This window comes from Salvelinus sp. IW2-2015, linkage group LG22 (genome assembly GCF_002910315.2).
Source record: "Salvelinus sp. IW2-2015 linkage group LG22, ASM291031v2, whole genome shotgun sequence".
Taxonomy (NCBI): Eukaryota; Metazoa; Chordata; class Actinopteri; order Salmoniformes; family Salmonidae; genus Salvelinus; species Salvelinus sp. IW2-2015.
The window spans coordinates 19063138-19076953 of NC_036862.1; the positions used below are offsets into that span (position 1 = coordinate 19063138).

A 13816-nucleotide genomic window follows, 5' to 3' on the forward strand; every position below is an offset into this window, starting at 1 on the left:
AGAGAGGATGACCCAAAGGAATGGAGGAACAGCCATTTAGTATTCATGCCCTGCCTCTAGAAAATAAAGCCTGCCAGAGAGCCCTGAGAGGGGCCCGAAACTGTGGACATTTAAAAAAGATTTAAAACCCACGCTTTTTTTATCCTCCTATGTTTGCTGTGTAGTACATATTTCTGTTTTATTTATATTGTTTTTCTTCGTTTTTTCCTGTGAAACCACATTGTGTTGCATTCCATGTCTGAAATGTGCTGTAGAGATGAACTTGATTTGGGGGCCACTGTCTACTGAAAGAGGGTAATATATATGTGACTGTTATTAAGAAATTGCATAAATGTTACAAACTCAACCCAAAAACAGTGTGCAGTGACCTCAGCGAACTGCAGCCTGGCGAAAGCTACTGTATATAAGGTTGTGTCTACTTCTAAAAGATGACTGCACGCCCAGGCTCTGTTTGCACCTGTCTTTTGTGACTTGTCCTCCACACCCACTCCAGGTGTCTCCCCATTCTTCCCATTTATCCCTGTGTATTCTTAATTCACTGTGGGTATTTATACCTGTGTATTTATACCCTGTGTTCTTGTTTTCTGTTGCCACTTTTCGGCTTGTCCCTTTATTACCAGCGTGGCTGTCCGTCTTCCTGTTTCTCAAGTTCTGTTTCCTATTTTTTCCCGCTCTGACCATTCTGGCCTGCCGTCCTGTACCTGGCCTGACTCGACCTGACTTACAAACCTCTGCCTCCCTGACCCCGAGGCGCTGCCTGCTTTTCCTGTACCTGCCTGACTCTGACCTGATTCAAACTCTGCCTGCCCTGACCCCCGAGGCTGCCTGCTTTCTGTAACCTGCCTGACTCTGACCTGATTACAATCTGCCTGCCCTGCCTCCGACCTGCCTGCAATCCTGACCTGCCCTGACTCTGACCTGATTACGAACCTCTGCCTGCCCTGACCCCCGAGCCTGCCGCCATCCCTGTACCTGCCTGACTCTGATCACGAAACCTTGCTTGTCCTCGACCTTTACCTAATAAATGACTGAGACCTGTACTATCCGCCTCCGTGTCTGCATCTGTGTCATACCCTGAGTCGTGATATTACAAGTGGTTACTGTTCTGTGACTGTTATGTGAACAACCCTAAACGTTAAACAACCAAATAAGGACGATAGTTACCTCAGCCGAACCTGCAGCCTGGTGAAGGTGCTGGGTGGGGAAGCCACCTTGGTAGGTCCTTCCTGGGCATCACCCAGTCTCCAGGGTCTCAGCTTTGCTGGTTGCCAGGTTAAGTGGGCATGGTGCTTGACAGGTAGCCTTGGACTGGTCTGACTGGAGAAGAGATGCTAACTGACACGGGGTGGCCCAATGGGGAAATACCTGGCAAACCAAGAAGGAAATATCGTATTTTTAACCAACCTTCTCAACAGACCTTCTTCATCAGTAAAGCCTGAATACAGTTTGTTTTGGCTATGATGGCCAACTCTGTCACTAATTTTTTTGAACAAAGACAGGCAATGGAGTTGACAAGAACACAAACAAATTCTGGGACAGGCTACTTTTAAATCAGGGTTTTTACCTGGCAACACCAGTGTAAACCCACCAGACAGAACCCATTGAGATTCCCATGAGTGAACTGATATGGTACCAGTGCTGTTTACAATGGCAATGGTGTAAAAAGATGAGAGTATCTAGATCATCTATTGAACAATTACTGGAAGTCGCTTACAAATGCTAATGTTTGTAGATGCTAAACGGTTTCACTAGCCGGGGGCCTTGCTAACGGTCTCAGACGCTAAAGTAAACGGTTAAGGGGGATGTGCTTCTGTGATTGTGTGAAGGAAGCAGGCATTAATTCAATGACCTATAACAACATCTGTTGAACTGTGCGAAACAACTATTCAAGGTACCCAGGAATGGACAGACTGACTGAGACCAGACTGTAGTTGTAGCCTTCCCCGGACCAACCAATACAGTCATTGGGTATATTGGCAGTAAATATATTAAGTTAGTCACAGCCCGATGCCTCTGACGATACCATGACACACCAATTCGTAAACACATATTAACTAACACAGCAGCTCCAACCTTTGCCATCGGGGACGACGCAATGTGTCAAAAGATCTCGAGGGCCACCATTCGCGCGAGTCGCAGAATTTCTTTAACATACACATAATCTTAGCGTTCAAATTTAGTCCATTTATCAGTGAATGTACAGAATTTAACCACATAATTGTATGATACAATTGCTTACTAAAATCATACATCCAATACTAAATAAAATTATTTATTTTTATTTATTTTTTTTTAACAAATACTAAAAATAATGTGCGGAGCAGGTAGTCCTCGGACCACCAGGTTGAACATTGCTGGTCTGAAACCAAAGTCGCTGAGGTCAAAACACACACACCCTCTCACACACCACACACACTAACCAAGTTGAACTGGTCTGGGACACCATTAAGAAGTCAGCTTGATCTTAACAATCAGCTCCAGTCCAGGCTAATCCGACAGTTTATATTGTTCTGGGGGCTGTGTGTGTGTGTGTGGAGTGAGTGTTTTTTCTGATTCTGTACATGTGGCAAGAAGGCTGGCACTGAGAACAGAGCAGAGACTACTGGGAAAATAACAGGTGGTGTTTGTGTTTCTCTCTCTCTCTCTTTCTCTCTCTCTCTCTCTCTCCTCTCTCTGCTCTCTTTCTCTCTCTCTTCTCTCTCTCTCTTCCTCTCATCTCTCTCTCCTTCTCTCTCTCTCTCCTCTCATCCTCCCTCTCTCTCTCATCCTCCTCCTCTCTCTCATCCTCCCCCATGCCGCCAGTGCCCACCAATTGTATGTGTGGGTGCCCACCAGCCCTTCCCTCATCAGTATTCCCAGTATAGGCCAGGAGTCAGTCTGCTCGACAGCGCTGGTGTGTGTGCCGTCCAGCCGCGACAGCACTAGCTAACCCTGACAAGCAGAACACAAATATTTACACCGCTCACGGAGAGCACTCCACACCCCTTCTCTCTCTATCCCTCTTCCTCTCCCTCCCGTTCCCACTATATAAGGAAATAGGTGCCGTTTGGGACAACAGAGATTGGCAGAGATGTGACAATGGGCCCGTAGCAAGCATCGTAGCCCTAGTAATAAAGGTTTCCAACCATTCTCATGAGACTGAGTCAGTTTGCTCAGTTATTTATTACAGACCTACAGGGTGGGACGAAGTACTCAACTTTGAATATACAACCTCGACTCTTCGGGGATGCCTGACGTGAACGTCTTTGACAATTGTGTGTTTGTGTGTCTGTGTATGGTGTCTGGGTGTGTGTCTGTGTGTGTGGTCTGGGTGGTGTGTCTGTGTGTGTGTCCTGTGCTAGAGAGAGAGAGAGAGAAAGAGAGGTAGAGAGAGAGAGAGAGGCAGAAAGAGCTTAGAGCCAGAGAAGAGTGATATAGATCAATAAGAGAGGTAGAGGTAGAGAGAAAGGAAGAGAGAGGCAGAAAGAAGAGAAAGGTGGGCCGAGGGAGAAAGAGAGCGCGAGGAGAGCGAGAACAGGAAGTGAGAGAGAAGAGAGAGAGAGAGAGTGGAGGTTGAGAGAAGACGAAAGAGAGTAGGTGAAAGAGAGAGCATAGAGTGAATGGGAGAGATGGGGAGAGAGAGAGGGAGAGACAGGGAGAGACGAGATATTGAGCGAGAGAGAGGGAGAGATAGCAAGAGAGAAGACTGGCAGATACATAGAGACTCATTCAGGCCCTCCCTCCACCCCCTCCCCACTGAGTCACAAAAAAACAGCAGGCTGTGAAACCACGACAGACAATCCGCCCTCTCCTCTCCTCCGTCTCTCCCTTTCTCCCCATCCCCCCATGGCCAGCCCCACCCTGCTGTCTCCATACACACACTGTAAGCTCTACACACATAGCCTCTCATGGCCCAAACATTGCCCTGTGGGTGTGTGTGTGCGTGCGTGCGTGTGTGTGCGAGCGAGCATGTGTGACAGTTTGGGTGTGGATATGGTTAGTGTGAAAGACGAAAATAGCTTGTTTCCTCGCAGAAAATGGCTTTTTTTACACAATGCCCTCATGATCCACAATAGAGATTGCAGCACTGACCGCGTATACTCACAGATGCCCTCTTGCTCTCACACACTTTATGTTAGCACACACACACCACACACCACACACACACACCACAACACACACACACACACACACACACACACACACACACATCCACAACCACACACACACACCCACACACACCACACCACACACACCACAACACACACACACACAACAGAGAACCTAGTTTTCGCCTTCCTTTTTCAATTTTACAGGCAGAGACATGAGTAGAAAACCAGCTGTAGTTAAACGATAGACATAGGATGTGTGTGTGTATGTTGTATGTGTTTTGTGTGTAGTGTCGTGTGTGGTGTGTGTGTGTGGTGTGGTGTGTGTGTGTGTTGTGGTGTGTGTGTGTGTGTGTGTGTGTGTGTGTGTGTGTGTGTGTGTGTGTGTGTGTGTGTGTGTGTGTGTGTGTGCAGCTAGATGGAAACATGCTTCTCTCATTTGACTCTATAACCCAGAGCCCCTGCAGCTACCCACAATGTGAACACCTGCCTGCCTGCTATCCACTCTGCTTATGTGGATCTTACTGGATCTCAACAGACTGCTTATACAAGCTTCCAGCAGCAGAAACATGGGCGTATAGACATCGGGCGTATAGTACATCTGGGCGTATAGTACATCTGAGGCGTATAGTACATCTGGGAGTATAGTACATTGGGCATATAGTAATCTGGGCGTATAGTACATCTGCGTATAGTACATCTGGGCGGTAACAGTACAATCTGGCGTATAGTACATCTGGGCGTATAGTACATCTGGGCGTACAGTACATCTTGGGCGTACAGTACATCTGGGCCGTATAGTAACAATCTGGGCGTATAGTACACTCTGGGCATATAGTACATCTGGGGATATAGTACATTCTGGGCGTATAGTACATCTGGGCGTATAGTACATCTGGGCGTAAGTACATCTGGGGTATAAGTCATCTGGGCGTATAGTACATCTGGGCGTATAGTACATCTGGGCGTATAAGGTACATCTGTGCGTATAGTACATCTGGGCGTATAGTACATATGGGCGTATCGTACATCTGGGCGTATAGTACATCCTGGGCGTTATAGTACATCTGGGCGTATAGTACCTCTGGGCGTATAGTACATCTGGGCGATATAACTGGGCGTATAGTACCATCTGGGCGTAATAGTACATCTGGGCCGTATAGTAACATCTGGGCGTATAGTACATCTGGGCGTATAGTACATCTGGCGTATAGTACAATCTGGTGCGTATAAGTACATCTGGGCGTATAGTACATCGGGCGTATAGTACATCTGGGCGATAGTACATCTGGGGCCGTAATAGTACATCGTGCGTATAGTACATCTGGGCGTCTAGTACATCTCACGTTGGTTTGGAACACTGAACATTCACCAGGATGGTGTCGCATCCTCCAACAGACTTCCAGCACTTATAGCATCAAGGGCGTTTCGGAAGCTGTTCTGGCCATATTAAGGCCAACTTTGTGTTGGTGTTTCCTTTATTTTGGCAGTTTTACCTGTACTTGCCCTGAGACCAGTTAACCGCAGGTTTCCTATCTGCTACCGCAGATGCTACTGGCCCAAATGTGTTGCAACTGTGGTATTCCCAGTACAGTAAAGTAAACTAAAGACAAAAGACACCGTTGCTTCAACAACTGGCTTCCTGTTGAGCATCCATAGATGAACAGGGATCTAACATGTGTTCATACAATGGCGACATTTCACCCGTGGAACTAAACTCTATGGAGACACAAGACATAAAAAGAACCAACTAACACGTCCCTGATCCAGGAAGCTGGATCGCTGTGGATGCGCAAAGTATCGTAACAACCGGGGTAAATCTGTACTGGAATGTGTCCAACAGTAGGCCCTCAAATACTGAACTAACAGTTCCAGCATATACAGTCTGCTACTGCGATGCCCACATTCATATCACCAGTATCGTCAATAGTCCATTCCTAATGACACAAGACATATACTGTACTCGAGGGACATGTAGCCAGCAAACATTCCATGACCTATATAGAGACACCTTTCACAGGTGTAATTGATCTGTGTATCGGTCTTACTGAGTGAAACAGTGTTAACCACAGCGGTTCCCATCGGCTCACTAAGAAGGTATGGTTGATAGTGGATCTGTAAACGGATAGCGTGGACACGTGATGCCTTCTGACACCAGATATGTATATTATTGGATGAGGAAGGATACAAAAGGTTCTGACGGAGGCCTTGAAATTTCACAGCAAAACAGTGAGGTGTGGTCACAGTCAAGAATGCTGTGAATGACTGCTGCAGTGTGGTGTGTGGGTGTGTGTGTGTGTGTGTGTGTGTGTGTGTGTGTGTGTGTGTGTGTGTTGTGTGTGGTGTGTGTGTGTGTGTGTGTGTGTGTGGTTGTGTGTGTGTGTGTGTGTGGTGTTTGTGCATTCATGTTTGTGCAGCCAATTTCTGTGCGTGTATACTACTATTATTTGTGTCGTGGTGTGTGTGTCGGTGTGTGTGTCCTGCATGTTAGCATGTTTATATGCATGGTGTAGACAGTGGTGGAAAAAGTACGCCCAATTTATCATACTTAGTAGAAGTAAAGATAACTTAATACAAAATTACTCCAAGTAAAAGTGAAAAGACTAAAAGTAAATACTACTTGAAGTAAAAGTCCCTAAAAGTATTTGCTTTAAAATACACTTAAGTAAATCAAAAAATAAATGAATTGATAAAATTGTTAAAGTATAAATCATTTCATATTCCTTATATTAAGCCAAAAGCAGCTGGCCCACATTTTCTAGTTTTTTATTTATTTACGGATAGCCAGCAGGCACGCTCCAACTCAGACATTCATTTACAAACGAAGGCATGTGTTTAGTGGAGTCCGCCAAGATCAGACGCATGTAGGGGTGACCAGAGATGTTCTCTTTGATAAGTGTGGTGAATTAGACATTTTCCTGTCTTGCTAAGCATTCAACAATGTAACTAGCTTTTGGGTGTAGGGACAAATGTATGCAGTAAAAAGTAATCATTTTCTTTAGGAATGTAATGAAGTAAAAGTAGTCAAAAAAATAATGATAGTAAAGTACAGTACAGATACCCAAAAGAACTACTGAACAGTATTTTTTAACTTAAGTTAAACTTTACCACCACTGTGTGTACTGTGTTCAATGTTGTGACCTGGAATGCTTACTAACCTGCAGCTGGTCATCCTTAGGATCTCCTTGCAGCGAATGCTGCCGCCTGGCCAGGCCCATACGGCAAACGCATGGTAGAGTGTGAGCTGTGTGTCGCTCAAGGGTTCGCGACCCCGTCCACCTCGTCAAACGCACCTCTCCCAGTAGGCCTGGAGGCCAGGGGTCCCCCGGGCAATAGGTCCAAACAGGTAGCCATCCTAGTTGTTTTCACTCTATCTCCCTGTTCACAACTGGCTTCAAAACTGTTCCTGGCGAAGAACGTTAGGACGGGCCGTTTGCCTGTGAGGAAATGGAGGGAGGAGGAGAGAGAAAAAACAGAGAGAAAGATTATAGAAATGGTGGCTTGCTGGGAAACGACTGCAGAAATGGGAGATGGAAAGTGGAAGTGAGTGGGAGGTTGTTGTGAGAGAGAGAGAGAGAGAGAGAGAGAGAGAGAGAGAGAGAGAAGAGAGAGAGAGAGAGAGAGAGAGAGAGAGAGCGAGAGAGAGAGAAGAGAGGAGAGAGAATGGAGCAGAGAGAGAGAGAGAGGAGAGACAGAGAGAGAAGGAGAGAGATAGAGAGGAGAGAGAGAAGAGAGCAGAACAAGACAGAACAGACAGAACAGACAGACAGACAGACAGACAGACAGACAGACAGACAGACAGAAACAGACAGACGACAGAAGAGCAGACTCGAACAGACAGACAGACAGACCAGCAGACAGACTAGACAGACAGACAGACAGACAGACAGACAGACAGACAGACAGACCGACAGACTAGACAGACAGACAGCCCCAGACAGACACGACAGACCGACAGACAGACAGACAGACAGCAGACAGACAGCCAGAGACAGACAGACAGACAGACAGAAACAGACAGGACAACAGACGACAGACAGACAGACACGACAGACAGCCAGACAGACAGACAGACGAACAGAACAGACAGACAAGACAGACAGACAGACAGACAGACAGACAGACAGACAGAACAGACAGACAGACAGACCAGACAGACAGACAGACCAGACAGACAGACAGACAGACAGACAGACAGACAGACAGACAGACAGACAGACAGACAGACAGACAGACAGACAGACAGACAGACAGACAGACAGGTATAGTACGTGGTATAGTACTGACTCATCGTACCTGGGAAGTGGGAACTAACTAACACCTGTTCATCAACACCTTAACACCCACATAGAATGAATGCTCCACACACCAAATCAACACGGTTGGGTCATACTAATAGATTGTGTTTTTCCGTAGTTCTTAATTATCACATAATTAAATTCTAAAGGATCTATAAGAAACATTTAAGAACAAACATTAACCAAGGCACTACACGCACCCACACAAAGCCAAAATATATGTTTTGAATTCCATCCTTTCTTACACTATTAAAACCTTGTTGTGAGGTTATGAAGTTAACACGTTATGAAGTTAACATTCCCCATTGTCATTGGAACAATGTTAGTGACTTTAAGATGAGCCCGTGTGGATCGGCTGTAGGTAATCCTTTCACCACAGACAGAAGTTAGCCTGAAGGGTCCCTGGGAATGACCGTCTCTGAGTTGACATGTGAACTACTGTATGTAGAAGTACACCGGYTTGTCTCTAACAATGTTGTCACAACCACAGCTACCATCACCAGTAATCTGTGTCTTTTAAGTTATGTATAGCTTATCAAGGGATCTTCTTATAGTTGAGGTCAACTATTTAAACACTAGCATGCCAGGGCTGCTACTATGGCTAGGTGACTGCAGTAAGCATTAATGAAAGCAGCTTCAAAGCTTCTGTCATTAGGAGAACACCTTCATTGGGCTAGCACACATCCCCCACATGTTGTTTGTCCCTTCAATAGGCAGTAATGGGCCTTCTAACTGGAGGCTGTGTRACTAGCTGTCTGCAGGAGAACAGCCTCACTGATGAATAATTTGTCTGTTTGTGTCTGAGTGACACAGCAGGGTCTGTATCAGGGGGCTGCTGTCATGTTTTCCATATGAGAAGGCTGTCAGGATGGACATCAAGGCTGCAGTAGGACTCCTGTTCCAGCAGCGCGCCCAGTAGACCTGTCACTGTGCCCTCAGCCAACCACGGCCCGGACACCTGTCTTAGCCAACCACGTCCCGGGCGGCCCGGACAGCCCGAACGCATGTAACAGCAGCAGCCATCAGCTAGTCTAATCTGACACCGAGTCAGATGAATCATTATCTTTCAAATTGACTTTCTAATTCCTTGACATTTTAATGCCATAATTGCAGCGGTTAATGTCAGCGCTGCGGTTGCACCTGTCAGACAGGTATGAACCAGAATCTGCCTGAAGCCAATCAACACATCCGAAAATGTTCTGGAGCCAATCAGCACATCCCAGAATGTTATGGAGCCAATCACCACATCTCAGAATGTTATGGAGCCAATCAGCACATCCACTCAGAATGGCTGACTGACTGGCTTGCTGACTAACTGACAGGCTGGCTGGGTCAGCTAAAAGAAAACCATGTTGGGATCCTTTGACTGGGAGCAGCTCCACACATGGCTGCCACCTTATTTCCACCAATACACAGAATCCCACTACTTCCACCATTATCAGGCGAATCGATACTTGTTGTGCGTGCCAAAAAGCAACCTTTTCACATAGGGCTCTGGTCAAAAGCACTGYACTGTGTAGGGAATAGAGTGCCATTTGGGATRCAGATTTGATGTTTATCTCTAATTGTAGTGCTTGAGAAAGAAGGTCTGTTATCTGAAGCATTGAACTCTTTCTTCCTTCCGCTACATAACATCTCTCACAGACTCACTTGTTATTCTGCAGACTTGACCTTAGGTTCCTGTCTCTGAGTTAATGACAGGCAGTAATGAATTCACCTGCTATGGAGTAAAAATAAAACGATCTGACGAAGGCATCAAGGTATTCAGGCGTACCTTCTTTAGTACTTATCATATCTGTTGCATTTAGCTGAGCTAARTCCTCCCTCCAACACACACAGACACACAGACCCATGTTAGAAAGGACACAGCATCAACTGGCCACCACCATTAGGCAGTATGAAGCTACACAGTCAGCTCCCATCCCAACACTATCGCCTCGCAGGGTGGCAGACAGACAGCTYCCAAAACCTCACAGCCGGATGACTCCAATAATTGCCATTGTCTGAAAAAGCCTGAGAGGAAATAATGAAAACCAAAGCCGTTGTCCATATTGTTTGGTAATTAGGCAGCTGAGTGATTTGCATAGTGGTCACTTGATAGATAAAGGCGGCCCGGGAAGTGACGGGATATAAATGAGTTGTTTTGCAGACGGCAGATGGTGGATATCACAGGGAGAGGAGATCACACTGGAAACACCACACTGCTGCTGCATGCCAGCTGCTATTGCTGTAGTCTCAGCTCCCCTCCTCCTCCTCCTCCTCTCGACCGCTCTACCTCCCTCTCTCTCTACCTCAATCTTCCCTTCTCTCTCCTACCTCCCTCTATCTCTATCTTCTTCTCTCCCTTCCTCTCCCTCTCTAAATCCCTCACTCTCTACCTCCTCCTTTCTCTCTCTCCCTCTCTCTCTACCTCCCTCTCTCTCTACTTCTCTCTCTCTCTACCTCCACCTCTCTCTACCTCCACCTCTCTCTACCTCCACCTCTCTCTACCTCTCTCCATTTCTCTCTTCCTCACCCTCTCCCTCTACCTCTCCTCTCTTCTCTCGCTCACTTCTCTCTCTCCCTCCCTCTCTCTACCTCCACTCTCTCTACCTCCACCTCTCTACCTCACCTCTCTCTACCTCTCTCCATTTCTCTCTCCTCTCTCCCTCTACTCCTCCTCTCTCTCTCTCCTCTCGCCTACTTCTCTCTCTCTCCCTCCACTCCTCTCTACCTCCACCTCTCTCTACCTCTCTCATTTCTCTCTTCCTCACCTCCCTCTCCCTCCTCCTCTCTCTCTCTCCCTCTCGCTCTACTTCTCTCTCTCTCTCCACTCCACCTCTCTCTACTCCACTCTCTTACCCACCTCTCTCTACCTCTCACTCTCTCTACCTTCTCTCATTTCTCTTCTACCACCCTCTCCTCTCTCCTCCCTCTCTCTCTCTCTCTCTCTCTGCAATAAGCTTATTCACAAGCTTCCTCTGCTCAGATAACAGCTCAGATCTAGTAATTAATGAAATGTAAATGAGAGGATTCACTCCCATGTCTATTCACAAAATGACCATAGATAATTTATATCAAACAACACTTCAGACTAACATTCATTGACCTGGGTGTGAATGTGAGTGAGTGAGTGAGTGAGTGAGTGGAGTGAGTGAGTGAGTGAGTGAGTTGAGTGAGTGAGTGAGTGAGTGAGTGAGTGAGTGAGTGAGTGAGTGAGTGAGTGAGTGAGTGAGTGATGAGTGGAGTGAGTGAGTGAGTGGGTGAGCGTGCGGGTCTGCAGTAGTATAGGGGCAAAACAGAATAATGTAATAGTAAATGGAGTAATGAGAGATAGAAAATCAAAATACCCTGTGACTTTGTACTGTATTGATCATGTATTTGCAACAACTATACTGTAAACCCATTCTGTGTGTATCTGTATGTGTTTATGCAGTTGTTGTCATCTATATCATTGTCTGTAAATTTATGTTTAATATCTTTAATGCGAGACAATTCCAGTGAAAATACCAAAATAATTGAACTGAACTGAACCTGGATAGACAGAAGCTGCAGTATCTGTCTATGCTGGAGCTGGGGTAGATGGGATGGTTGGGGTGAGGGGGTGTTGGTGTCCATAGTGACCAGTGACGTGCGTATCGTAGCATGTCGTGTCATGGCGTACCTCTCTGAGGGCGGGGTCAGTGATGCTGTCCAGCTGACGGACCCCTGGTAGGTCAGGTGGTGAAAGACATTGAGGGCGCGCACCGCCTCGGGCCCGCGCTGCTTGTAGCCGAAAATAAGGTCAACCACTGATGCAGCTGCATGACACAAACTCACTTTCCAGGGCCCTGTCAGAAACACACAGACACAGGCAGCAGGGGTTAGAGGGAAAGGCCACCCGGCAGCATGAAACACACACAGTAAACACACAGTACACATAACACACCACAACACAACACATAAGGGTGAGTAGAGGATAAAGGCAGCCAGCAGCATAAAAACACACACAGTAAACACACAACAATACACACATCGGAAACAATAACACACACACAACAACCACACACAAGTTAACACTAACACACAGTCAATGTTATTGTACATACAACTGACAACATCATGCACTGCTGCACACATTAACCTCACTGCACTAGTTGTTGTAAAACAGGGGGAAAACTACTATAAACTAAGATCTTCGTGATAATATGGAATCTGAGTTTTGATAGCAGCTATTCCTCTCTCCAGCCAGACTGTGAAAAAAACTCCATCCCAAATGGCACCCTATTCCTATATAAGTGCACTACTTTTGACCACGCTCTTATCAAAGTAGTGCACTAGCTTGTATAGGGAATAGGGGTGCTATTTGGGACTAACCTAATAAACAGGATGAGCCTCAAGGGAGCCTGTTTAATGTCTCCAGCCTATTCAGCCCGGTATCATGTTTCTTCTCTGTCTATTAAAAATATGACTAGCTATCTTTCTCATTCGGAGCTGTTCAATACTAATGGAGATCACTTTACTGTAAGCCATTTGTGTGTGTGTGTGTGTGTGGTGTGTGTGTTGCGTGCCGTTGCCGTGCGTGCGTTTGCGTGCGTGCGTGCGTGGCGTGCTGTGCGGTATTGGTGTGTACGGAGAGGAACATGGATTTCTGATGGGAGTCTTAAGGGTGTTTAAGATAAGACATCAAAGTAAAGATATTACAGTATTCCTGTAATCTTAACACTGGCCCTATGGTAGACAGTGTTACTGTTTGTGTTACATCACTATGGTAGACAGTGTTTACTGTTGTGTTACATCACTATGGGTAGACACGTGTTATGTTTGTGTTACAGCACTATGGTAGACAGTGTTACTGTTGTGTTACAGCACTATGGTAGACAGTGTTACTGTTGTGTTACAGCACTATGGTAGACAGTGGTTACTGTTGTGTTACAGGCACTATGGTAGAACAGTGTTACTGTTGTGTTACAGCACTAATGGTAGACAGTGTTACTGTTGTGTTACAGCCACTATGGTAGACAGTGTACTGTTGGTTACATCACTATGGTAGGCAGTGTTACTGTTGTGTTACATCACTATGGTAGACAGTGTTACTGTTGTGTTACAGCACTATGGTAGAACACAGTGTTACTGTTGTGTTACAGCACTATGGTAGACAGTGTTACTGTTGTGTTACAGCACTAGGGTAGGCAGTGTTACTGTTGTGTTACTCACTATGGCAGACAGTGACTGTTGTTTACAGCACTATGGTAGATATGTTACTGTTGTGTTACATCACTACGGAGACAGTGTTACTGTTGTGTTACATACTCACATGGTAGACAGTGTTACTGTTGTGTTAGCAGCACTATGGTAGACAGTGTGTTACTGTTGTGTTACATCACTATGGTAGACAGTGTTACTGTTGTGTTACGCACTATGGTAGAGCAGTGTTACTGTGTTTTACAGCACTATGGTAGACAGTGTTAC

At 46.0% G+C, this 13816-nt stretch overlaps 1 protein-coding gene across 1 annotated transcript in view; it reads right to left on the minus strand.

Annotated features, from left to right (window-relative positions):
* LOC111949807 (neurobeachin-like) overlaps positions 1 to 13816 on the minus strand; it is a 155842-nt gene that overhangs the window by 21700 nt on the left and 120326 nt on the right. The window contains 3 exon segments of the mRNA XM_070433858.1: positions 12030 to 12064; positions 12067 to 12161; positions 12163 to 12195. Coding sequence (XP_070289959.1) covers positions 12030 to 12064; positions 12067 to 12161; positions 12163 to 12195 — 163 coding nt within the window.